The 25,675-nt window shown below is 33.7% G+C and overlaps 2 protein-coding genes across 2 annotated transcripts; both read left to right on the top strand.

Moving 5' to 3' along the window:
- The first annotated feature begins 9,304 nt into the window (after positions 1 to 9,304).
- Positions 9,305 to 14,040, top strand: LOC133800539 (dicarboxylate transporter 2.1, chloroplastic-like). The gene is made up of 7 exons (XM_062238535.1): positions 9,305 to 9,769; positions 11,298 to 11,360; positions 12,379 to 12,692; positions 13,006 to 13,250; positions 13,368 to 13,397; positions 13,482 to 13,584; positions 13,930 to 14,040. The coding sequence occupies exons 3-7, from the start codon at positions 12,481 to 12,483 to the stop codon at positions 13,961 to 13,963; spliced, it is 624 nt and encodes a 207-aa protein (XP_062094519.1). The 5' UTR covers positions 9,305 to 9,769; positions 11,298 to 11,360; positions 12,379 to 12,480; the 3' UTR covers positions 13,964 to 14,040.
- Positions 14,041 to 14,073: 33 nt separating this feature from the next.
- On the top strand, positions 14,074 to 17,904 carry LOC133800538 (inorganic pyrophosphatase TTM2-like). Its single transcript, XM_062238534.1, has 6 exons — positions 14,074 to 14,132; positions 14,891 to 16,106; positions 16,197 to 16,309; positions 16,765 to 16,888; positions 17,209 to 17,481; positions 17,578 to 17,904. Exons 2-6 carry the CDS (start codon positions 15,987 to 15,989, stop codon positions 17,668 to 17,670), a joined length of 723 nt encoding a protein of 240 aa, XP_062094518.1. The 5' UTR covers positions 14,074 to 14,132; positions 14,891 to 15,986; the 3' UTR covers positions 17,671 to 17,904.
- The last annotated feature ends 7,771 nt before the right edge of the window (positions 17,905 to 25,675 follow it).

The raw sequence follows: 25,675 nt of genomic DNA, 5'->3' as shown, positions 1-25,675 counted from the left end.
TCATCAGTGTTTCTTGCCCAATCTGCATCACTATAGCACAGAAGATTAGAGTTTGTTTCTTTGGACCAAATGTCTAGTTCAAGAGTATTATTGATATAGCTAATAATATTCTTTTACAGCAGTCACATGAGACTCCATGGGGTTCCCTTGGAAGCGAGCACACACTCCAACACTATAAATAATGTCTGGGTGACTAGCAATTAAGTATAGATTACTCCCAATCATAGTCCTGTAGAGAGTTGGATCGACTTTCATCCCATTCTCATCCTTAGATAGTTTGATAGTGGTTTTCGAGGGAGTTTTAGCATGTTTGGATGCCTCGAGCCCAAATCTCTTCACCAAATTCCTGGCATACTTGCTTTGTGTAATGAAAATTCCCTCATCTGACGGCTTAATTTGGAGTCCCAAGAAAAAATTGAGCTCTCCCACCATGCTCTTCTCAAACAATTCCTGCATTTGTTTTACAAATTCCTGCACTAGAGAATCATCAGTATAACCATACACTATATCATTAACAAATATTTAAGTTATCATAATATCGGTATCGACATTTTTTTTATGAAAAGTGCCTTGTCTACTCCCCATCTCTTGTACCCTTTTGTGACAAAAAATTGGCTTAGTTTTTCATACCAAGCCCAAGAAGCTTGTTTCAACCCATACAATGCTTTTTGCAACTTAAAAACATGATTTGGAGAGTGAGGGTCCCCAAACCCTTTGGGCTGCTCAACATAAGCCTCTTCATTCATGAGCCCATTTAAAAAGGCAAATTTGACATCCAATTGGAAAAATTTAAAACCAAGAACACATGAAATAGCAAGCAATAATCTTATAGATTCAAATCTTGCAACAGGGGCAAATGTCTCATCAAAATCAATTCCTTCAACTTAAGTGTACCCCTTTTTGGGAATAGTGCCCTTAAAGAAATTGTAGTTGACAAATATTTTAAATGAAATAAATAAATAAATTAAATTATTATATATATAGAATATGTCTGATATTATGTTTATAATATTAAGTAAATATCATAAAATTCAAAAGTTTATCTATGTGGTCTTAATCTCATATTGGTATGAGAGGACCGAGATTAAGATAATAAACTTGAAAGAGTTCGCAGAAAAATAAAGTTATGGAATCTTTAGATTAATTACTGTTCGCACGGTTCGCTAGTATTATAAATACAAGTGACCTATATCTGGGTCACTAGTGTAGTAGGACACTTTAGTGAAGGTACTTTATATATAGTGATACATAGAACTGGACGAGGTGTAATTTGTTAATACATGTTTAAACACCATTTCACAGTATTAATCAAACACATCAAATGATGATCATATAGACGATGATCTTAATCTTAAGGTTACTATGAACTCCTATATATGTCATCTGATCCTTTGATTCATGCGTTAAGGTTTGTCAAAATGATCAGGCTAAGAACAATTGTTTTTTGGACTCAATGATATATATATATGGTTGGGGACATAGCTTAACAGATATGGAATCTATAACCTCTTGTAGATTGAATAATGGTTCCTTATTGGCTTGACTTTTGGAACTGAAAAGGTTATGAGCACTCACGTCGCAAACTTGTTGTGACACAACTTTCACTAGTAAAATCAATGGTACACTAGGAACAAGATATAGTAAAAAAGGTAAAACTGTAATTTTATTCCCTGTTAATTATGAACCAATAATAGAGGATTAACGTTGTATATAATGATTATATCAATGGACGCTTTATTCTTTAATGTAGTACTCTGCAAATATATGTTTATAATTATCAAGAGTTCAATCTCATATTTATAGTGGAGTAATCATGAAATTAATAAATATGATTATTTAATCAAAAAGCTTTAATTAATGATCTAATATTTATTGGAACTTGATATTTGTAATGCCCCAAATTTCCTAATAAGATTTAGGACCTTGATTAGGAGGCCGGGAGGGCCATAATTGATTTATTACGCTATTTAATGATTATATGCATGTTTATGTGAATTATATTATTATATGATGGTAAATGCATGCATATGGGTTCATTTTAATTATAAGGGCGTTTTGGTAATTTGGGCCGATGAGGGCGTGATTGTGTATTTTCATGCATGTGGGTGAATTATAAATAATACCACATTATATGTGGATTGGTTCGAGCCATTCGGCATGAGACGATCATGGAATGCAAGTTTTCGGTCTAGTCATAACGGGATTAAGTTCGAGGCTTGGAGTGAGTCTCGGGGTAATTTGGTGATTAGAACGTTGCCGGGAATTAGAGGGTAACGGGATATGAATTATTGGCATTTGAGAATATTGAGAATAACGGGAATTGGAGGGTGTTAATTATAATTAACGAGATAGATGGGAATGGACAGTTTTACCCTTGGGAGTCTTTAGAAGCCTTTATTTGACCTAGGGGCAAAATGGTCTTTTCACCCTAAGGTTTTATTTAGCCATTAGATGGCTGTGGAAGGTTGAACTAAAACAGAGCACCACTTCCTCCTTCAAACCGCTCATCATTTTCTCTTCCTCCTCCTTCTTCCTTTCAATTTTTGAGAGCCAATTTGAGGATCCAAGCTAGGAGAGCAAGGCTTGAGGGCTTAGGACCTTGGTTCAACCATTGAAGGAGGTCTAAATCAAGCTTGAGGTAAGATTACATCCATGAATTTAAGCTATACTCTGTTTTTTTTCAAGTAAGTTTTCAGTTGAGAATTTGAGGTGTTAGTTGAGAGAATTCATGGAAGTTTTGTGTAAGATTGCTTGGGTTTTGATGAGGGTGTGATGTAGATGAAGTTTAGGGGTTGAATTAGATGTTTGGATGATGTTTGGGATTGGTTTTGAGGCTTGGTTTCAGGGGGAAATCGCAAGGAGGGAAACCAGAAAAGTTTCTGGTCTGCTGATGGCACCCCAGCGCCATTCCTGGTGCCCCAGCGCTAGGCAGGGCTGGTTTTGGGCTTCTCTGACTTTGGGGCAGCGCCCCAGCGCTAGTGAATTTTCCAGCAAGCCTATTTTAGGGCTTGGGTGACTTTTAAGGCTCGGGGGTTGGTTCCTTTACCTCGTTTGGGTAGATTAAGAGTCCCGAGAGTGCGAGATGGATTCTGGGAGTGAGGTTTTAGATTATAAACCTTTTTATGATTTATTTTATTGATGTGATTCCATATTTGGTTATGACTAGGTGACCACTAAAGGATCAAAGGATTGATCGTTCTCAAGGGTCGTTCTTTTACTAATTCTTGCTCGAACCCGAGGTAAGAAAACTGCACCCCATATGTGACATGCATGGTTATTCGTGAGGCATGTTGAGTGCTCTATATGTGGACATTGATTGCATTGAAAATGCATAAGATACATGAGATTAGGGCATGGCATGAATGTGGATTATGAGATTGATCAGAGCTTGAGTCTCTGTAATTGTGCACGATTATAATATTGCTTTTGATTACTAAATGAGCATGCTAAATGCCTTATATTTGATATATGATATATGTCTGTTTGTATTACCTCGTTGAGGAAGCACTGACTTATTAGCCAAGGATCGGCATTGGTGTCAGTATTGATTGTAAATTTGTGACTTATCAGTCAAGATCAACAGTAGTACTGAGCACTGGTCGTATAGCATTGACTTATGAGTCAAGGATGGTATTAGCGTGTTCAACGCAAACCGAAAAGATTAGATCTAATCGACATCTGCATTGAATGACTCAAATGAGCATTAATGCCGGACCGACCTCAAGTTCGATGAAAACTAAAAGCGCTTGTCTAGTCTAAGGGCTAGTTACTTAGAGCTAGAGCCAGAAAGGCTAAGGTGACCTGCACGTCACATGGCTAGGAGGGTATGGGACCTCCGAGATGGCCTTATTACACATCTAATTCAGATGGACTTATCAGTCATCTGACCGAGATGGACTTATTAGTCATCTGACCGATATGGATTTATCAGTCATCTGAACGGGATAGACTTATCAGTCATCTAACCGAGATGGACTTATCAGTCATCTGACCGGGATAGACTTATCAGTCATTTGACCGGGATGGACTTATCAGTCATCTATTTAGAGAGTGACTTATTTGTCAACTGGTCGAGGAATGAATTATTAGTCATCTACCTCAAAGAGACTTATTAGTCATCTACCTCAGAGCGAGAGACTTATTAGTCATCTACTCAGAGAGCAGGACTTCACAAACATGTATTTGTACCTGCTTGCATGCATGAGTAGGGTTGTTACTGCTAGGCATGCCTATAATGATTTAGCAACATGTTATTACTTATTCATGAGCATTTCGAGTTTTCTTGCTAGGCTTCGGCTCACGGGTGCTATGTGGTGCAGGTAAAGGCAAAATAAAGTTGGACCATCCTTGAGTTGGAGAGCTTAGGTGACGATGTGTACATATGCGGCTACTCGACCGCCACGGCCAAGGTTTGAAGGGGAACTAGGGTTAAACCCTGTTTTTCTGCCTAGATCGGCTGGTTGTAAATATTTTCTTGTAATAGACCTCTAAATTATATTTTTGGGATCCCAATGTATATAGTAAACGTTATATCTTAACCAAAAATTTTAAAACCTAAACCGCTAATCATACTTAGTTACACGATTTTGGCCAAATGACTCGATTAGCGAGCTTAGCACTGTTTACAAGGCACACCGTAACGGTCCCTGGAGTTTAGGGCGTTACAATATTATAGGTCCATATGTACCCAGGGTGGCTCTATCAACACCAATCAAGGTAAAAGTTGATACAAGGGTAAATCTGCAATTCGGAAATTTTAGAAGAATTTTATTTTTCGGGTCAAATATACAATTATCTGATAATTGAGGTTGAATAATTCATTTGAAATTAATTATTAAATTTTAAAAAAAATGTTTGTTAATTTAAATATATAATTTTGAAATATATAAATAAATAAAATATTGAAATTATTTATTTTATTTGAGTGGGAGAAAATAAAATTGGAAAGTCAAAATAGTTTTTGATTTATTGAGTTTTGAAAGATGATGATAATGATGATCATCAATTTGAATTTTTAATTTTGAATTTAAAATTTAAAATTTTAAATATGGTTGTGATATTTTCCTTAAAAAGATAATATCATATTTTGTGGAATGATTGATTTTAATTAAATAAATAAATAAAAGAAAAATGCAATATCCCTGAAAAGATAATACAGCTACACGCATGACACAGTCCAGGGATTGTACCATGCGTGTAAGATAGTGCAGATAATGTATCTGTGTTGTTTTTATTTTATTTATTTAATTAATTAAAAATTTGAAAATAGATCTTTTCAAATTTGGTAAGTTAGATATTTACCTAAATCAATCCCTATCATCATTATGATATTATTATTGTATTATTATTATTAGTAATACATAATGTAACGACCTACTTCCTTAGAGACGTTACTAAGTGAGATAAAAATGTGACATTAGCTCACTAATCGAGATTTTTTGGTTAAAAGTCTGACTAAACCAAAACAAAGCTTGTTTAAAGATATTAAGTATAAAACATTTAGTTATCCATTGAAATCGTAAAGAGTTTTATAGTTGGGATCCCAAAATATTGTTTAGAAAATACATTAAAGATCAAAATATACACATGGTCGACCTAGGCGATAAAACAACTATTACAGTACATTTTTTCGAAAATAACCCTAGCCATTGCGGCCAGGCAGGTCGAACATGTACCCGTCGCTCCACGCTCTCCGTACTCATGGTTGGTCGACCTTTCCTTTGCCATTACCCAAACCATAGAGAACCCGTGAGCCGCAACCCAGCAAGAAAACTCAACACAAAACACACAACATATGCATAGCAATCCACACTATATAACAAAACAGCCAACAGGCTAAACATATAGCGGCCACGCCGTCCTAGGTACTTTACTAGGCCCTGGGTTCACGATCTTCACCGAGAAGGTGACTCCAGAACCCTAGGAGGGTCTCGCCCTAACGGCCTGCATTCAGCTTGCGCAACGCTGATCTCAGCCTTCGCCGTTCCCTCTCTTTGTCGTTCCCGGCCCTCGCCGTTCCCGGCCCTTGCTGTCAAAAATGTATCACAGGGCATAATAATCGTAGATAATTTAATCGCACGTTAAGCACAAGTATTAGGGTCGTGCCTTGTAACACAAACAATGGGGCCATGCTTTACTCTACGGGTACAACAGTTTCCTTACCTGTGTCCCAAGCTATCCGAGAACCGCGATCACGAGCACAGATCTTTAGCCTGAGCCTTGATGAAATCCTAGTCACAATGCATGTATAATAGTCATCCATCGGGTTCTAAACCAATAACTTTAGAGTATTAATATATTCTCTGGGACCTTGGATTCTACCATATTGGGTAGTAAAATCCTTCCCGAGCCTTAACATTAGAGTTCCCGATCCTTAAAGCCCTAATCTCCCTTATATTCCAATTAGGGTCGCAACATGCCGTTTAGGGCTGCGACCCGCTACTAGTTCAGAGGCTAGGCCCTCCCTGTAGAGGACACGTGTCGCGACCTACATCCCAAGGGTTGCGGCGCGCCTGATGAACAGAGACCTCCCCAGGCCTTCTCGCACATACGGGCCGCGGCGCCTGATGAACAGGCCCGCGGTGTGGGTCCAAGAAACCGACCAATTTCTTAAGTTTTCCCCCGAGCCTAAAGCCCATAACTCACACCCCAAACTTCAGCCAACCTCAGAATTAAGCCCATAATTTTTATTCATATAGCATACACATCCAAACAAACTCATAAACAAATTATTACACACACAATACACCGAAAACCAACCTTGGAAACCACTTTCATGCAAGCTTAAGTTTTAACAAAGTTCAGCAGAATTCAACATGATGATCAAGTTTAAGAGCTTACCTCTAAACTTAATTTGACCCTGAACCACTTCCCAGCACAATAAGCTGCCAATTCCTCACTTCCTTAGCCTAGGATTCTCATATTTCCTTCAAAATCTCTAAGCTTTCAAGAAGGAGGGAGTGAGCCAAGTGAGAGAGCAAAGTTGAGGTTACTTTCTTGGTTTTCCTTCTAAGTCCCTCCAGAGCCTCAGCTTTCTAAACCATGTATATCTCTTTACATAGGTCCAAAATGCCCCCTTAAGCCTATCTACATCCTTAAGTGCCACCAAGGGCAATCACGTCATTTTCCATGTCCCATTAATTCCTCGAGTGTTCCTATAAATCCCCATTTAATCCCGACATGTACAAATAAGTACTAAACCATTACCCGTTACTTGATAAATCCCAAGCACATATTACGTTCCCAAAATACCCCTAGACTCCTCCTGAGCCGAGTATTTCACCCTGTTGTGACTTTTACTAAACTGCTCCCTAGGACCGTCTCGAATCGTACATCAAAAATATATCACCACTCACTCGTGGTTTCAATCACAATTAACACATATATCACATTTTTTCCCTCAACGGGCTAAAATTACAGATATGCCCCTAATAGCCAAATGTGGCCCACATGCATATTTAATTCACATAAACATGCATTTCTAATCACATAATCATCAAATTCATATATTAACATAACTAAATCAATTATTGCCCTCCCGACACACTAATCAAGGCCCTAAGCCTTATTAGCGAATTTGGGACGTTACACATAATCTCTCTCTCTCTCTCTCTATATATATATATGACACTTAAGGACTTGATTGATCTGATCAAAAGGAAGTCTAAACTCGAATTTGGAATTCAAGTAAATTGCATGTGAACTTGGAATTCAAACCCAACTCACATACAACTAAAATGCTAAACAAAATTAGTATTTTAGAAATGGAATATAAACATATTAGATAAGATGAAATAGATAATGAATGATCATTATTGCACTACTACAAAACTGTACTTAGATGACACACATGAGACGATGGTTTTAGTAGACCTGTCTTCTTATGTTAAAAATAAACATATGACGACTGACTCTCTAGAACCGTCATGCCATGCACAACAAAACTTACATTAGACAACAGTTCTTAGAAGAATGTTGTCACGTGTTTATTTTTAACACAATTAGACAGTTCTACTTAGACTGTTGTCTTATGTGCGTCGTCTTATTATTATTATTATTTAAGGCTTATTGAGATTTTTTCCCCCGAACTATTACCGATCCAAATCGTGCCCCCCGAATTTTTGAACTGGTTAAAAATTCCCCCTTAATTATTCACGTTACTGAAATGTGGGACTTCCTTCCAATTTCGCTAATGGAATGGTGATGTGGTAGTTTGGTGGCCAATATGGTATTGCCACGTCAATGCTTCATTTATAATATAAATAATAAATAGTATTCTTGCCCCCGAACTATTACCATTACTAAATTGTGCCCCCTGATTTTTAAAAATTTACAATTAAACAATCTTTTGAATATTAAAAATATTGAAAAAATCATTAAAATTAAAAAAAAAAATTGATGGTGACAAAAAATTGGCTTGGGTGTTGGGCATGCGTCAGAATGAGGGTAGTGACATCGTCGACAGACTGGGCTTATGCGGGTCCCTTGCGACATTCAACTTTGGTGTTGCCTATATCGCTTTAAGTTTTTATTTTGTATGATTTAATTTTAAAAAAATGATTTTTTAGTTTAATGTTTTTAATATTTTCTTTTAAATATTCAAAATATTGTTTTAATTTTAAATTTAGAATTCGATGGGCATAATTTGGTAACTGTAATAGTTTGGGGGGTAAAAGCCTATCTATTTTTTAAATTATACAAGTAGCAATCTACATCAGCACTCCAGTGTCGCCATATCACTATTCTGTTAGCAAAATTGGACGGAAGTCCCTCATTTCAATAACATGAATAGTTTAGGGGGAATTTTTAACATGCCAAAAAATTCAGGAGGCACGATTTGGTAGTCGTAATAGTCCGGAAAAAATCCTAATAAGCCTTTTTTTAAAAGGGTATTAATATATTTAATATTATTGGATCATATATAAATTTTAATATTTATAAAAAATATTGTCTAGACATATCTATTAATACTTTAATTAGTTGTTAAATTTTTATATATAATATTATACTTTTAATTAATTATATTATATTAATAATACTTGAAACTTAAATCAAATAAAATTATGCATATGTCTAATATTAAGATATATTACTCATGCATATGTTCCTTATTTTTTTCAAACTAAAAATAATTTATATAAAAAAAAAATTAATCCACTTGTAAAAAAAAGATTATTCCTTAAAAAAGAAAAAAAATGTTTGCATGTTTAATATGTGATATAATTTTTTTTTTTGAAAGTAATGAGTCATACACGAAATTAATAAAACAAAACAATAAGAGACTCACTCAAAATAGCCCTCAATCGTCAAAAATAGCCCCAAATGAAATTTAACAAAACAAGAAAAATCCCTAATCTTTTAATTCTACCAGTTGGCTTCTCTGAAACTCACTCAAAATAGCCTCAATCGTTTTTCTCTCACGCTCACCAGCTCACCCGCTCGATCAATTCTCTCTCACACTCAGCCCTCTCGATTGGTTCTCTCACTCAGCCTCTGCAAGAACTCAGCTCTCGTCTCTCTCCATAACGTCGAGCTGCTCTCTTTCACACTCAGCCTCGGCAAGAACCAAGCGACCCCGCCGACGCAAGAACCAGGCGACCCCCCCGTCGACGCAAGAACCAGGCCACCCCCCCCCCCCCCCCCCCCCCCCCCATCGACGCAAGAACCAGGCCACCCCCCCGCCGATGCAAGAACCAGGCCACCCCCCCCCGCTGACGCAAGAATCAGGCCACCCTGGGGTAAACTAGGCAGACCTCCAATTGTTTATGAGGTAATTTTTTTTTATTCTTCGTACATTTTTTTCTCAAAAATCTGAGAGTAGTATTTCCTTTGTTTCACCATGTACATGTGCTTTTAAATTAAAGACGAGTTTCCCATTTCTTTCTTTTTGTGATCTTGAACTTTTTAAACTTTGGGTCTCTTTGTAGAGTTTTGTTTTGTTAAATCTTACCTTGATTTGTTTATAAAAATATAGAAGATGTCCTGTATAGTAGAAGAGCTACTATTGGTACAAGGGCTAGTCATTTAGAACCTGCTTGGTTTAATAAGTAAGACTGTATGTATGGGTGTACTCTAAATCTTGAATATGCCTTATAGGTTTGCTCTTTTGTGTAATTGTTCTTTCACAGACTCTTTCTATTAATTTAGGAATGTATTCACCAAATTTTATGAAAAATAAATTATAGGAACATTGCTTTCTACTTATCATAAACACCTACAAAGATAAAACATACAAGTTTTGCTTTGCTTAAATGGAATGCAGACATTTTGATGATAGAATTAATGTGCTAGAGACTAGTAGTATAGTAGTGGGATGATCGAGACATCTTGTGATTAGCAACTGTCATATATCTGTTTGGAGTGTAAGAAAGGAGGAGATGTTGGTCAAAATGGCAAGACACTGAGACATATAGAGAAACACGGTTGTATGTGAAAATTATTTATTAGAAGTAATTTTGTTTGTTGCGCTCTGTATTTCTTTTGACATTGGTTTTAACACAATGAAATTTACTTGGCCAAACTTATGGTACGGAAGTAGAAAATAGAAAGAAAGGGAAACTTGTAATAGCTACTTTCAAAAGATCTATTGGGTCATTAGGGTCTGAGGTACATTTGAGTAGAGTGTACGAGTTTTTAACAAGGGAAGCATGGATCAAAATGATAAGCATCAAGCCAAACCAAATGATAGAGGCTAGTGAAAATTGACAATGAGATGGCTGCAAAGATTCATTGGGTTGAGTTAGATTTCAACTGGTTGATTTGACCGATCCACTTTAAAATGACTGTCAAGTTTGTAGGCTAATGTAGATACATCTAACCTAGCTACCTAGAAAAGGAAAAATTAATAATAATGAAGAGTGGTAAACAGAAAATGTTGAAGGACTACTGGGTCGTATTCATTACAGAAAATGTTGAAGGACTGCTGGGCTGTAGTAAACAGCTGTGTTTATTTTACAGCTGTATTTATTTACCTAATTTCTTAAATAGATACTAATATGATTAGGACCAGACTTAGAAGGATCATCTGTTAGGCATATGAATCCTATTATTTCCTGATTTTATGTTTTCTGCCTCTTCCTTTTCTGTGTGCTTTCCTCTATTTATTAGTGGTTTGTGATGAATAAAAGATAGATTATTGAGATTTGAGACCTAATAGCTGAAAGGAAATAAACATGAGAAGATTTTGGTAAAAGCCAAGATGGTCTGAACTTTTAATAGTCTTGTTGATAGCTTTGGCAAACTTCATATTCAATTTGGCAGCTCTAATGACATTAACTTTTTTGTTGTGCATGTTGTAGCTCTGGAGAACAGTACTACCCAAACGCGTGGTGGTGTATACTGGTTGATATTACCTGCAGGATGTAATACACTTTTTTCCCTAGCAACTATTTTTTCTATGGTCCACGCCCTACTTTCAAGTTTGTTAAGTGGAAATGAAACATTGCATGCTTTTCTTCGATAGAATATTCATGAATGTATTTCCTCTGTCTTTGCATTCCTTAGTTCAATTGATTTTTTTTTTCAATCTGAACAAAAAAAGCTTCACTTCAATAGGCCTCTTTTTTCTCAGTTCTTTATGTATTCAAGGTGTTTCTTACGTGCGTCAATTATACATGTTGGCCTTGCACTTGGTTTCTGGCACTGAACTACCCTTAAGAATTTCTTATTACTGATTATTCTTTCAAATTGCATACACCAAGTTCAATTGTAGTAAAACTGAAAATGAGGTCTTTGTAAAGTCAGTAGAATTTTTTATTTCTTTTGATATTGGTTTTACAATTCTTGTAAATTAGCATGATGTGTTTCCATGGCTTCATGCTTTATACGAAATTTTACATACTTAGATCTTGGCTCATCATTCTGGGGAATGACTTTGATACTCGCATCAACAAATCTCCTCACTGCGAGAATTGCTGCTGGTTGTTTAATTGTTGCTCTATTTGTGGTGCTCTGTATTGCTAAAAACGTAAGATTGCTATTTCATATATTAGATAGATTGATTAACTAAATCTGTATAAAGTAAAGAGGTATTGGGGTAATTCAAGTGGGTTAGCCTCATGATTTGCTTTCATTAGGTTAGGATTGGATTCCTTATGGGCACTTGTCTAACGTTTTGCTAGTGTTCTTTTCTCTGTCAAATATTACAGAATTCAGCTGGAGGACCTGCTATATTGATAAAATATATGTACTAATTGTACCACAATTCACTGTATGATTGATTATAATGTGAATGAATCCGCTCATGTAAGGAGCCACAGATCTGTTAACAGCTGGTGGTTCATCTGTTATTAGCATATGATTTTAGATATTGAACTATACTAAGCAGGCGTTATCTGATAGTTGTGTTACATTTATTGATGTTGTTCTGATTTTTGATAGGCTGCTGGTAGCTCTAGTGCGCTTTTCTTCACCGCTGCGGCTCAAAATTTGTTAGGCATTAAATTGCCTGAGAAAGTTGGGGTGGTAATTCCAAACATTTGGATGACTTGGTTCAAGGTTGCCAGTGTACCTGCCATTGTTTCGCTTCTAGTTTCACCACTAGTTTTATACATAATTTATCCTCCAGAAACCAAGGACACTCCTGAAGCCCCTGCTATGGCTGCCAAGAAACTGGAAAGCATGGGTGTTGTTACGAAAAATCAATGGATTATGGTTGGTACAATGCTTCTTGCGGTATCCTTATGGGTCTTTGGGTATGTCCTATGGCTTTTTCTTAACTAATTTTAATCTGTTCATTACATGATTATGTCATGATACCATCAATTTGAATATTTGGTTTTAGCTTAGAATTCTTACAAGTACACTCGGTGACAGAAATATCTCAATATGTTTTATAATCTTCTGTACGCTATAGATTTTCACTTCTTACCATTGGTTTTTGTTTTCTTTTTTTATTCTCCACCTTAATTGTGCTGAGCATATTTTACTATCATAAGCAATGCACTAATTGACTATTTAAATCCATGTTGGTTTCTGATTCACAGAGTTTATCTGGTATTCTTGCAGAGAAACTATCGGCATACCAAGTGTTGTGGCTGCAATGATTGGTTTATCTATACTTCTTTTGACAGGAGTCCTTGATTGGAGTGACTGTTTAAATGAAAAATCAGCATGGGATACCTTGATTGGTTTACCATTTTCTGATGCTTACTGGTTGACTCTATCAGGATTCATCATTTTCCTTGCTTTAATTTGGGTTCTGCAAGAAATGACAACAGTCCGTATTCTCCATTACGTTATTCTCTTTATAGGTACTTTTTTATATTATTATTTTTGTGGCAAAACTCCTTTATTAGTTTTTATACTTATTATCACATCTTTTTGGATGGAGATTTACAGCTGTAAATGTTTGATTTGGTTAATTGCAGGTGTGATGAACAGCTTGTTTTCAGTATATGGTATGTACCACCACTCATCTTTAGCAAGTAACCTATTGATTACCAATTCTACACTTGTGTTTGATATTCAAATACATATGACAGATATCTATGATGATTTAATATCTCGAAGAGTCAACTCCAGCGATGCTGAGAAGTTTGCTGAAATTTGTCCTTGTTGCAATGGAGTTGGATGGGGAGTCATATGGTGAGCATGTTGTTTAAAACTCATTTATATTAATCTTTTTATTAGTCCCTAAGCATTTGTAAAAAGTTGAGTTGGTTCAGAATTTTAAATTCAACGACATACCATAACTTTCAAAAAGTCTTAATCTTTAACATGGCTTTCCTTTAAAAAAAACTTAACAGAAATGGCACATCATTAGTCTCTACATTTTGAAAATATCATTTAATTATTCCCCAAACTTTTGAAATGTTGTACCTTTAGTTCGTAAGATGTGTCATTCTATATTAAGCTTGATTGAAACTGTGATATTATCTTGGTCTGCGAATATTTGGTCGTCAAATCAATTTTAATGATTCTAAAGTTTAGGGATCAGGATGTAATCATGTATCATCTTGTATAGTTGAGATCACATTTCAATAAGGTAAACTTGTAAAAGAGAGCATGTATATTTTCTCCATGTAAAATTATATTTTGCTAATCTTAATGCTTTGCTTACACTTGCAAGGGAATGATATCATTTACATTTCTTTGTGGATCAATGTATTTGGGACTTGTCATCTTATCATGAGGTACAACCTGCTTTCTTCTAGTGTTTGCAATGATTTAACATATATTTATATTTGATGAGAGCAAACATATATTGCATTTATAGCCTATAATTTTTAAGTACAATGTCATTTGTGAAATTCCTTTCTTTGATACTTGTGGCATAATTGTTTTAAATTGTTTAGTTCACTATTACTGTCATTCAACTTTTTTTGTAAACTGACCAGTATTTTGTTGAAATTGTTTGTTGGTTAGTGTGGATACTTTCAATTTATGCTGGATAATTGAAATTCAATACCATGTATTACATTGTTAGGATATTTACTATTAAATTAATGTTTTCAGCTTAAGAAGCTTATATATTTTTTCTCCCCACACATTTATGTTGTTTGAAGAGACCTTAAAATTTTCTTAGTACTTGATATATCAATGGTAATTTACTTTATAATTGTTGAAAATATATTTTCCAATAACAACCCTGGACAACAATAAAATAAATAATAATAATAATAACAATATATGTGTATGTTCTCCTATTTAAATCATTTCATTGGAATGGATTTATGTTCCTCAACCGCACTACTAGACTTGTTTTGTGCTAGACAGCAAATTAAAATGGAAAGCAAACGAGATTGTGTGATTTGCTTAGAACTTGGAGATTTATTATTCTGGCAGTTTTCTGTGAAGAATGTTAGCTAATCTTTAATAGCTTCGCTGTTTAAGATTTATTTTATGGCTAAATTTGTTTTTTTTTTCTTTTTTCTTGTTCTTTCCTTTTCAGGATTAGAGTCTTGGGTCCAAACTCATCTTGGGGTTGCAGAGAACTCATATATCTGTGTTTCATTCCAAATTTTGTAGCCTGATTCAATTGATACTAAAAAATATTTATGCCTTCATTCTTTTAACCCTTTTTATTGAGGGTTACATGTGATTATTTTCATAATTTTTTATAGGAGCTTTTTATTTTACTCATATATATCTATTCTTGTAGAGGTTGGAGAGTGATTTAAACAATTGACATGAACTGCTTAATCCAATGTGTATTCTTGTAGAAGAGCTACTATTGGTTTGATTCTTCTTTTGCTTCTTGTTCTTGTTCAATGGCAAAGTATTATTGTAGTATTTGCAAATTTTTTGATGATGAAAGGTATGCACCTTAATTTCTATTGGAGCAACTTAATCATCAATATGTTCAGGTATTATACTAGTTTTAGCATTCACGTGCTTGCAATCAGATTTTGATTTTAAATCTTTCATTTATAGTTGCATCTTCAATATTATTTTACCTTGAGGGATATTATTGGACATTTAGATGAAATTATTCATTTTAACTTGGCGTTATTATATGCCTTTCTGATTGAAAAAAATTTAGACTTCAGAAGCATGCCATATATGTACTTGTTACCATTTGTTTAACTTTCCCTTTGTATGATAGCATAACAAAACACTTTTAGTACTTAGGCCATTGTAGAAGTAGAACTGTTAATTAGGCAATTATAATTGTTGGTACTTATTATCACTTTCTCTTCTTTTCTGGAAGAGAAATTATTCTCACATGATTTTGACATATTAATGCAAGTGCTTCAAACTTCGTAAGGTGCTATTTTCAGACTTCTTGGAGTACTCCAATGTGATATCGACCTCTCTCCTAAGATACATCCTGGCCAACATGGAAGTTTATTTATTTAGTTTTTTCTTTTTCTTTTTTCATGGAATTACGCTAGAGACTAAAGTGTTTACTCTATAACTCTTATGGACTTGCTTGGGCAGTTCACTGCTTTGTTAGGCAATTATGCTAGAAAATATAGAAATGAATTATCCATGTCAAAGTCTTATTATTAGGTGAATTTTAAGAAGCATGGCACTAACTTTCTAGAATGGATATGAAGGTGCAAGGGAAAGATCAGCTATACGTTAAATTTGTTGCAGAGCAACTGGGCCTGGATGGTTCATATGTTCCTCGTACTTATATTGAACAGATTCAGCTGGAGAAACTTGTAAATGATGTTATGGCATGACTCTTATTGGCAACGATGCACTCTACAGCTTCTGGATGAGTGAGTGGTACTAACATGCTTAATCTACAGGCACTGCCAGATGATTTAAAGACAAAACTCAGCATAGATGATGATTTTGCTGCAAGCCCTAAAGAAGCTCTTTCCCGAGCATCAGCAGATAGAAGAATGAAGCATCTCGGCCGGTACTCTCAATTTTTCTACAATTTGATATATTTTCCATCTAAATTGAGAGAAAATAAGAAATGGAAAATAAAATTTATGAATAAGTGTGGAAATTGAATAAATGACCAAGAAGCCAAAGAAAAAGGGTTTCATTCATCATATGTACTAAACTAGCACTGGTCATTTTTTAAAAACCTCGGTACAAGAATCCAAAACTATAACCATTTCAGTTAGTGAGAGCTTGCAACAGTTTTTATGGGTACATCCCCTGGTTGGAGACACTATTATTAGCTCTGTTTGATCCAAATGATTGTTCTATTAGACTGAATTGTTATGTAATGTCTTAACTAAAGTGTTATTTACACATGAAGTTCTTAAAAAATTAAGGGCTTTTAGCAGTGTAATTCAATAATTTGTGAAATTACTGAAAATGTGGGGTGGTGATTTATCCCTCAGTGTATCTCTGTTTTGGCAGAGGTGTGTCACAATCATATTCAAATCAGAGAGACAAGACTATGGCCAAGCTAACTAAACTGGCTGTTAACCACAGAAGGTTTGATGGAAGGGCCCCAGATTCACCTGCACCACTTTCAAACCAGGTAAATGGTTTTTGCCTCTATATAATCAGAGCGATAAATTATGTTGTTTATTCAGAAAATGAAAAGGGAAATAAACAATCATAGAGTTCTTAAGAATTTTTTTTATTTAGGTTAACAAGAAACTGAATTGTGTAGTGGGCATAGGAAAGCATCTGAATTGACTCTTAACTTACTATGAAAATAATAATCCATATAATGTATATCAAATATTAAAGTTCAAAAGTGGGTTGACTTCCTAATGATAATGGAATGAAATATGAATGTAGGCTGTGTGGCTTTGCTTTTCATCCATCAATATTTTTTTTAATTTTTGGTCTCAGGGAATTATAACTCAACTTTCTGAACAAATTTCTACTCTAAACGAAAGGATGGATGAATTTACATCTCGCATTGAAGAATTGAACTCCAAATTCTCTGTCCGGAAAGTCTCAGCCAGCCAACAAAACTTGGCTATGCAGGCTGAAACATGCAATGGTTCGGGACCCACTTCTCTTTTTGTCACCGGATTAAGTAATGGTTCTTTGACTGGTTCACTCCTGCCCAATTCTTCATCTTCTTCTCAATTGACTAAGGAGTCCCCACTGATGGAAGAGGTGATGAGTCTGACTACTGTTTTAAAATTTGGCAAGATAACAATAATTAAGCTTAGTTTTTAATTTATGACTTAGTTTTTATTTTGTGTTTTGTAGTGTGGTGGAAAGAATACATATACACTTGGTGAAATTAATGAAACTCGAAATGAATGGGCAGCCAAGCTTCTTGAGCAGATGAGTCATAGTTAGAGTAACTTTTGAAATCAGAATTAAAAAATATACTAATTGTAGTATTTAGTTAGTACTTACATAGTTATTCCAAGTGTATATTTTGATATTGTAATTTTAGATTTGGAACATACTGAGTTCTATTGATTTTGTCTGCCTATTGATTATGTCTGAACTATGTTGTAATTACACAGGAAATTATGAATGAATATAGTGGTTGAAAATAGAGAAATGAAAAAATTCTCATATTCTACATGGGACGTCGGTCTCCATGAACTTGTCGTCTTATGTATTGCAGGGGACGATGCTTGCACATAAATTGTCATCTCATGTACTGCATGAAGATGACGCTTTAGTAGGAACTGTCGTCTCATTTATTACAGTAGATGACGCTTGCATAGAAATTGTCGTCTCATGTACCACAAGAGACAACGTTTGTATAGGACCCATCATCTCATGTACGACAGGAGATGACACTTTTATTTCAACTGTCATTTTATGCTTTACATGGATGACATTGCATGGGACGACGGTATTAGAACCGACGTATGAGAGTCCATACGACGGTTTAAAACCATCGTCCCATGTCAATTTTGTAGTAGTGTTGTCTTTATTATTTCTATAATTTTAACACTTGTTATACTTTGTACATGTTTGATTGTACAACATCAAGGATGTAAAAGTTGGGATTCACAATTGGTTATGTGAATAAATTAAAAAAATTCCATGAAGTCATTTAGTGAAACAATTTAATAATCATAAAAGATTACAAAAGAGTTTGTACCTCTTAAATGCTACTTTAAAGAAGCATGATTATTATAATCACTATATTTTTCGAGTTAGCTTATACTAGAAATAATGACTGCAAGTCAAGTAAGCAAGTTACTGATAATTAACAATGATAAAACCAACGAATATCACAAATTTTGTAAAGCTTTATCGTAGTCAGAGTGTTAGTTAGTAACTACTCTGTTACAAACATAAAGTTTAGTTAATTGTGTGTAACACAATCTAACTATATTTCATTCACATACTAGCATTAAATGAAAAGATTTTTACAGAAAACAATGGTTGAAACACCATGAATCTAGATATGGAATTTGGAATTCTATGACATATGGATTCTTGAACATCCAATTAAAGTTCATTAAACTTTGAAACATGATATTCAAGATGAAGAGGAGAATAGAGGAAAGTACAAACTTTTCAAAGTAAGGTTAATAGCCTAAGGCTATAATCAGAGAGAATAATTTATTACTCGAATAAATACCTTCTACTGTAACCAAGCTTAAATCTGTTTACATACTCTTATCCATTGCTTTATGCATGAATTATGAGATTAATTTAAATAGATGTCTATGTAGTCTTTCCTTAATGATTGACATGATAAAACCATTTGAAGATCTCGACCAGAAAACATCTGTTGTGATTCTTTTTCTTAATATTGATAACGTTCTGATAATTAGGAATAATATAGAGAAATTATCAATAGAAAAGAAATGGTTGACTGAATGTTTCTAAATATTAGATTTAAAAAAGCCAAGAATGTTCTATACATTCAAGTTTATAGAGATTGAAAGAACAATCAATTGGCACTGTCTCAATCGATTTATATTGATAAGAAGCATAAATACTTTAGTTTACAAAAATCCAAGAAAGACTTCGTGCCTTCCTGGTCAGGATGATGTATTATCTAAATAATAATGTTCATTTATTCTTTTACTAGAAAAGAAGGACATGAGATAGTATTCCTACAACTCAGGGATGGACTGTTTAATGTATCGAATGCTATTTTTCGAATTAACATTTGTTAAACGATGGGAATAGTCATCAATTGTCAATCCAATGATGGATTGAGTCATTGAATACTTATAAGGACTTAATTTTTTAGTATCTTGAATATAATGGAGATTATATGTTTATGTATTTAGGAAGTGACCTAGAATCCCAAAGGATAAACTGATTTTAAACCAGATAGAAATCTTCAAAGATTGAAATCAGAATCAACTTCCATAACTGTGGAGGAAACACATTAATCTGGAAATGTATTGGACATTTTAGATTTATATGTTTCACCATAGAAGCTGAAATGTAACAGCTACAAGCAATTAAATAGACTACTTGATTTAGTTAAGTTCTTTGCCATTCTGGAAAGGGTTTCAGGCTATAATAAACTACGAGTATCTCAATGCGAAAGCAATATTGATACAACTATTCTAGAAGAACTAGAAATCATGAGAGGGAATAGTACATGAAAGGAAGTATCATTTAATTCAAGAAAATTTTATAAAATTGATGTAATGATCTTGAAGATAGCTTCAAAACAGTTTCTTACAAAACTGTTAACAAAGACTTTGTTAAACAAATTCATTCAGGAAAATTTGATTGACACATTGAGAGAGATGCATTAATTTTCTTTAGGGCAAGTGAGAGATTGTTGGGAATAGTGCCCTTAAAGCAATTGTAGTTGACAAATGTTTTAAATGAAATAAATAATTGAATTGAATTATATATATAGAATATGTCTGATATTATGATGATAATATTAAGTATATTTCAGAAAATTCTAAAGTTTATCTATGTGGTCTTAATCTCATATTGGTATGAGAGGATCGAGATTAAGATAATAAACTTGAAATAGTTTGCAGTAAAATAAAGTTATGGAATCTTTAGATTAATTACTGCTAGTACGGTTCGCTAGTATTATGAATACATGTGACCTAGATCCGGGTCACTACTGTAGTAGGACACTTTAGTGAAGGTACTTTATATATAGTGATATATAGAACTAGACCAGATGTGATTTCTTAATACTTGTTTAAACACTATTTCATAGTATTAATCAAACACATCCAACGATGATCATATACATGATGATCTTAATCCTGAGGTTACTATGAATTCTTATATATGTCTTCTGATCATTTGCTTCATGCGTTAAGGTTTGTACAATTGATCAAGCTAAGAACAATTTTTTTGGGGACTCAATGATATATATATATGGTTGGGGACATAGTTTAACAGATATGGAATCTATACCTTCTTATAGATTGAATAATGTTTCCCTATTGGCTTGACTTTTGGAACTGAAAAGGTTATGAGATCTCACGTCCCAAACTTGTTGTGACACAACCTTCACTGGTAAAGTCAATGATACACTAGGAACAAGATATAGTAAAAAGGGTAAAGCTGTAATTTTATTCCCTTTTAATTATGAACCATTAATAGAGGATTAACATTGTATGTAATGATTATATCAATTGACAATTTAAAAAGATAGTACCATACTTTGTGGAATAATTGATTTAATTAAATAAATAAATAAAAGAAATATGCAATATCTCTGAAAAGGGAATACTAGTCCATGTGTGTGCGACATTGCAAATAATGTATTTGTGTTGTTTTTATTTTATTTATTTATTTAATTAATAATTAGAAAATATATATTTTCAAATTTGGTAAGTTAGAAATTTGCCTAAATGAATTTCTATCATAATTATGATATTATGATATTACTATTATTATTTGGAATAATAAGGTAATATATAATCTATATATATATATTATAGAATAACAAGGAGAAAGCATGTCAGTAGTAATTTAGATATAGTTTCCGAATTTGTCAAACAAGAAATTGCCATCATCTTCTTCTTTTATTCTAACTATTCTCAACCCATAAGCCAAGTTCTCATGTGTTGAGAAATACTTGTAATTTCTAAACTATAAACCCATGTTCTCTATGTGCCCACACACATTCTGAGGTGTAGAGAATATTCCGGAAGATCGTAGTTTGGGTACTCAAAGCGTTGGATAGGAAGATCGATATATATACGAAAAGACTAAAGGAAACGTGATAGACTTCAAGAGGTAAATATTTGTAATCTTGAATGCTTATATAAATGTGCATATGATATATACATAAGTATGTGTATATTAACATTCAAAACTTTGCCACTGTCTCAAGCAACTTATATTGATAAGGTGCTAGAACGCTTTAATTTGCAAAACTCCAAAAAGGGTGATATGACAACCCGTTCTGGAGTATTCCTTTCCAAGGAGCAGTTTCCCAAAACACCTCAGGAAGAGGAAGATATGAGACAATATCCCTATGCCTCAGCGGTAGGCAGTCTAATGTAAGCCATGTTGTGTACAAGACCTGACATTTGTTAAGCAATAGGGATAGTCAGTCGTTATCAATCCAATCCTGGATTGAGTCATTGGATTGCAGTGAAGAATATTCTCAAGTATCTTAGAAATACTAGAGATTATATGCTTGTATATTCAGGTGGAGACCTGAACCCCACTGGTTACACTGATTCTGATTTTCAATCAGACAGAAATAGTCGAAAATCAACTTATGGATCTGTGTTTACTCTTGGAGGAGGAGCAGTAGTCTGGCGAAGTATAAAACAAACCAGCATTGCAGACTCCACCATGGAAGCCGAGTATATAGAAGCTTGTGAAGCAGCTAAGGAGGTTGTGTGGCTCAAAAAGTTCTATTCCGATATGGAAGTAGTGCTAGATATGGATAAGCCACTAGTTCTATACTATGACAACAGTGGGGTAGTAGCTAACTCAAAGGAACCACGGAGTCACAAGAGGAGAAATCACATCGAGAGGAAGTATTACTTTCTTAGAGAGATAGTTCATCGAGGAGATGTTGCAGTTATGAAGATAGCTTGAGAGCATAATCTTGCAGATCCTTTCACAAAGACATTATCCATAAAATCTTTTAAGGAGAATGTAAGAAACATGGGACTGAGAGAGTTGCCTAATTTGCTTTAGGGCAAGTGGGAGATTGTTGGAAATTGTGCCCTGAAAGCATATGTAGTAGATATTATTATATGAAATAAATAAATAAATTGAATTTGTTATGCATATATTTTATGGACTATATTATTCTGTGATAATATTATGTAAATATCAGAAAAATTCCTAAGTTCATATATGTGATCTCAAACACGTATAGGTATGGGAGGATTGTGTTTGAGATAAATGAATTTGAATAGTTCGCAATAAAATAAAGTTATGGAATCTTTAGATTAATTACTGCAAGTATGGTCCACTAGTATTATGAATACTTGTGATCTAGATCCAGATCACTAGTGTAGTAGGACACTATAGTGGACGTACTTTATATATTAGAGAATATATAGAACTGGACCAGATATGTTTATTAATACTTAGTTAAATACCGTTTCGAAGTATTTATTAAATATATCAACTGATGATCATATACAAATAGATCTTAATCCTAAAGTTACTATGAACTCCTGTTTATGTTATATGAGTTCTTTGATTCACTCGTTAGGGTATGTCAGAATGATCAGGCTAGAAACTTTTGTTTTGGGAACTCATTAATGTAAATGGCTGGGGACATAGTATACAGATATGGAATCTATACCTTCTCGTAAGAAATTGAATAATGGTTCTCTTAAGGGTTGACTTTTGGGACTGAAAGGTTATTGAGCTAAAATTCATAATTTAGTTATTAATTAACCTACACTAGTAAAGTCAATGGTACTTAAGGAAACAAGATATAATTAAAAGGGTAAAACGGTAATTTTATTTACGATTAATTATGAACCATTATTAGAGAGTTAATTTGTATGTAATGATTATATCAATGAACGCTTTATTTTATAAAGTGCTCAGTAAATGAAATGACTATAATTACAAGAGTGCAGTCTCATATTTATAGTGGAATAATCATGAGATTAATAAATTAAGATTATTTAATTAAAGAGTTTAATTAATAATCTCAAATTTATTGGAGCTTGGAATTATAGGTCCATAGGTCCCCACAGCGGCTCTATCAACACTATTCAAGGCAAGAGTTGATATAAAAGGAAAAATGGTTGAAAGACATATTTAAGAAGAAATATGTTCCTCTGGCCAAATATGCAATTATGTGATAATAGTGATTAATTAATTAATTAATCACAAATTAATTGTAATTAATAAAATTAATTAATATTTAATTATTTTGTAATTTTTGAAATTATATTAAATAATTAAATTAATTTTCAAAATTATATTAAATAATTAATTAATTATAATTTTTGAAATTATAATAAATTAAATATTTAATTTCGAATTTTATATTGGTTTTAATTAATTGGTAGAATTAATTAAATATCTTTATTTGAGTGGGAGATAATAATCTGATAAGTTCAAATTAGATTTGAATTTAAAAGATTGATATTTATTAAAATAATTAATTATATTTGATAATTAGTTAAAAAGATATTTAATTCAAATTTGAATTAATTATCAAGTTGTTAGATTTATATCTAACGAGGTAGTTTGAATAAATAATTAAATAAAAATAGAAAAATTAAATATCCCTAAAATATTGGGTGGTACACGACCACACACAGTCCATGGACTGTGTGTGGCGTGTACTGCATAATTTTCAATGATAGATTTTTTAATTTTATTTAATTAATTAATTAATTAATGGAAAATTCAAAAATTAGTCTTTGGATATTTTCATTAATAAGATAATTAATTAATTAATTAATTAAAAGATAAATTGTAAGTTGGTTACATATTTTTTTTTAATTTGAATATTTTCCTTTTAAGTAAGACTTATCAGAAAATAATCAAAAGACTGAGAAAATACTCAAGATACTCAAGAATTTGCTCTGTGAAAAAGAACGATACTTTTCTATCTCTCCCTGAAAAAGATAAAGAACCAATCTCAGGCCTATTTGCTTGATCTCATGTGTTGAGTACATCAAATAGAATAAAAAATTAACCATCATTTATTCTCTAAGTGCCCGCACACTTCTTGAGGTGTAGAAAATATTGTGGAATATCTTGGTGTGAGTACCTGGGAGCAGCTTGGATAGGAAGTTCGTTCAAATTACGAAAAGATAGCAATGACACTGGATAGGCATCAAGATGTATGTTTTCTATTTACTTGCTTATGATTAAAGTATGTATATTAATGGATCCGCATATTTAAAGGTAGTTAAATATGTTACAAAATTTTTGTTGTACACTGGGCCAACCCACCACCATTCTATTGCGTATTAGGAAACTCGCTCCTAACACCATATGCAATAATTCCAACACATTTGAAGTATTCATATCAGATAAAGCTTTATGGGAAACTTTCAACTGTTTTCCCAATTAACATGATTCACACTTACCAGGTGATTCTTTACCCAGCTTGGATATACCACGGATGAGACCTGTATTAGCAAACTTTTTCAATCATTGAAATTTATATGACCAAGTGTTGACGCGGTTTTCGCCAACGGTAGATTAAGAAATCTAATAAGGATATTAGTGCTAAATTGTAAACTGTACCGAAATAATAAGAACCCTCTTGTACACACATAACTTTTATGTGGTTCAGTGGTTAAAATCGACTTAGTCCATGAGACAGTATTTTTTCTTTTCTCTCATAATTTCTACAGAGTTTTGGTAATACAAAAAGGCAGTCCCCTTCTCTGTCCATTATCCCTGATATTTATAAGGGAATTTCCTGGACAGGTTTGGGTAAGTGCATGAATAAATAAGGTATACATTTAATACAAATTATTCCCATTTACATTGGGATATGATTTGATAACAGAATATAATATACTTCTGCTATCTCGGATAATAAATGATAGATATGCAATACAACATGGGCATTAATGAGCGTATAAGGAGCCTCTGAATCTCTTGGGATCCTTTAGTATGCGTTCTAACCCAGTTTCCACGAGCTGGATATCTCGATCTGAATTGTTATCCTAAGAGGTGGTCTGATAACAACCTGTATGTCGTGTACGAATTGGATTGAGTCTCGAGCTGCTCACATCATTATTAACTAGATATCTTACTTGGCTATTTTCCCACATATTCGTCTGCCAGTTGTACCCGAGCTGAGTACAACATATTCCCCCAAGCTCCTACTTGTGCTTGATGTTGTCACTTTCTGACATGCATAGTAGGGGCTTTTAGACTTCTACCATGTATAATCATGTCTGCCCACTACTCGAGTACTGGACACGTGGCTGTCTGTAATTGGCGT

The sequence above is a fragment of the Humulus lupulus genome, chromosome 9 (genome assembly GCF_963169125.1).
Source record: "Humulus lupulus chromosome 9, drHumLupu1.1, whole genome shotgun sequence".
NCBI lineage: Eukaryota > Viridiplantae > Streptophyta > Magnoliopsida > Rosales > Cannabaceae > Humulus > Humulus lupulus.
The sequence above is the reverse complement of the archived record's forward strand: the minus strand, read 5'-3'. Positions and strand labels throughout refer to the sequence as shown.

Coding starts and splice junctions, on each gene's coding strand:
- LOC133800539 (XM_062238535.1), top strand. CDS start 12,481: ATGACTTGGTTCAAGGTTGCCAGTGTACCTGCCATTGTTTCGCTTCTA. Junction 13,251..13,367: donor TTACGTTATTCTCTTTATAG/GTACTTTTTTAT, acceptor GGTTAATTGCAG/GTGTGATGAACAGCTTGTTT. Junction 13,398..13,481: donor CAGCTTGTTTTCAGTATATG/GTATGTACCACC, acceptor TACATATGACAG/ATATCTATGATGATTTAATA.
- LOC133800538 (XM_062238534.1), top strand. CDS start 15,987: ATGGATATGAAGGTGCAAGGGAAAGATCAGCTATACGTTAAATTTGTT. Junction 16,310..16,764: donor AGAATGAAGCATCTCGGCCG/GTACTCTCAATT, acceptor CTGTTTTGGCAG/AGGTGTGTCACAATCATATT. Junction 17,482..17,577: donor AGTCCCCACTGATGGAAGAG/GTGATGAGTCTG, acceptor TGTGTTTTGTAG/TGTGGTGGAAAGAATACATA.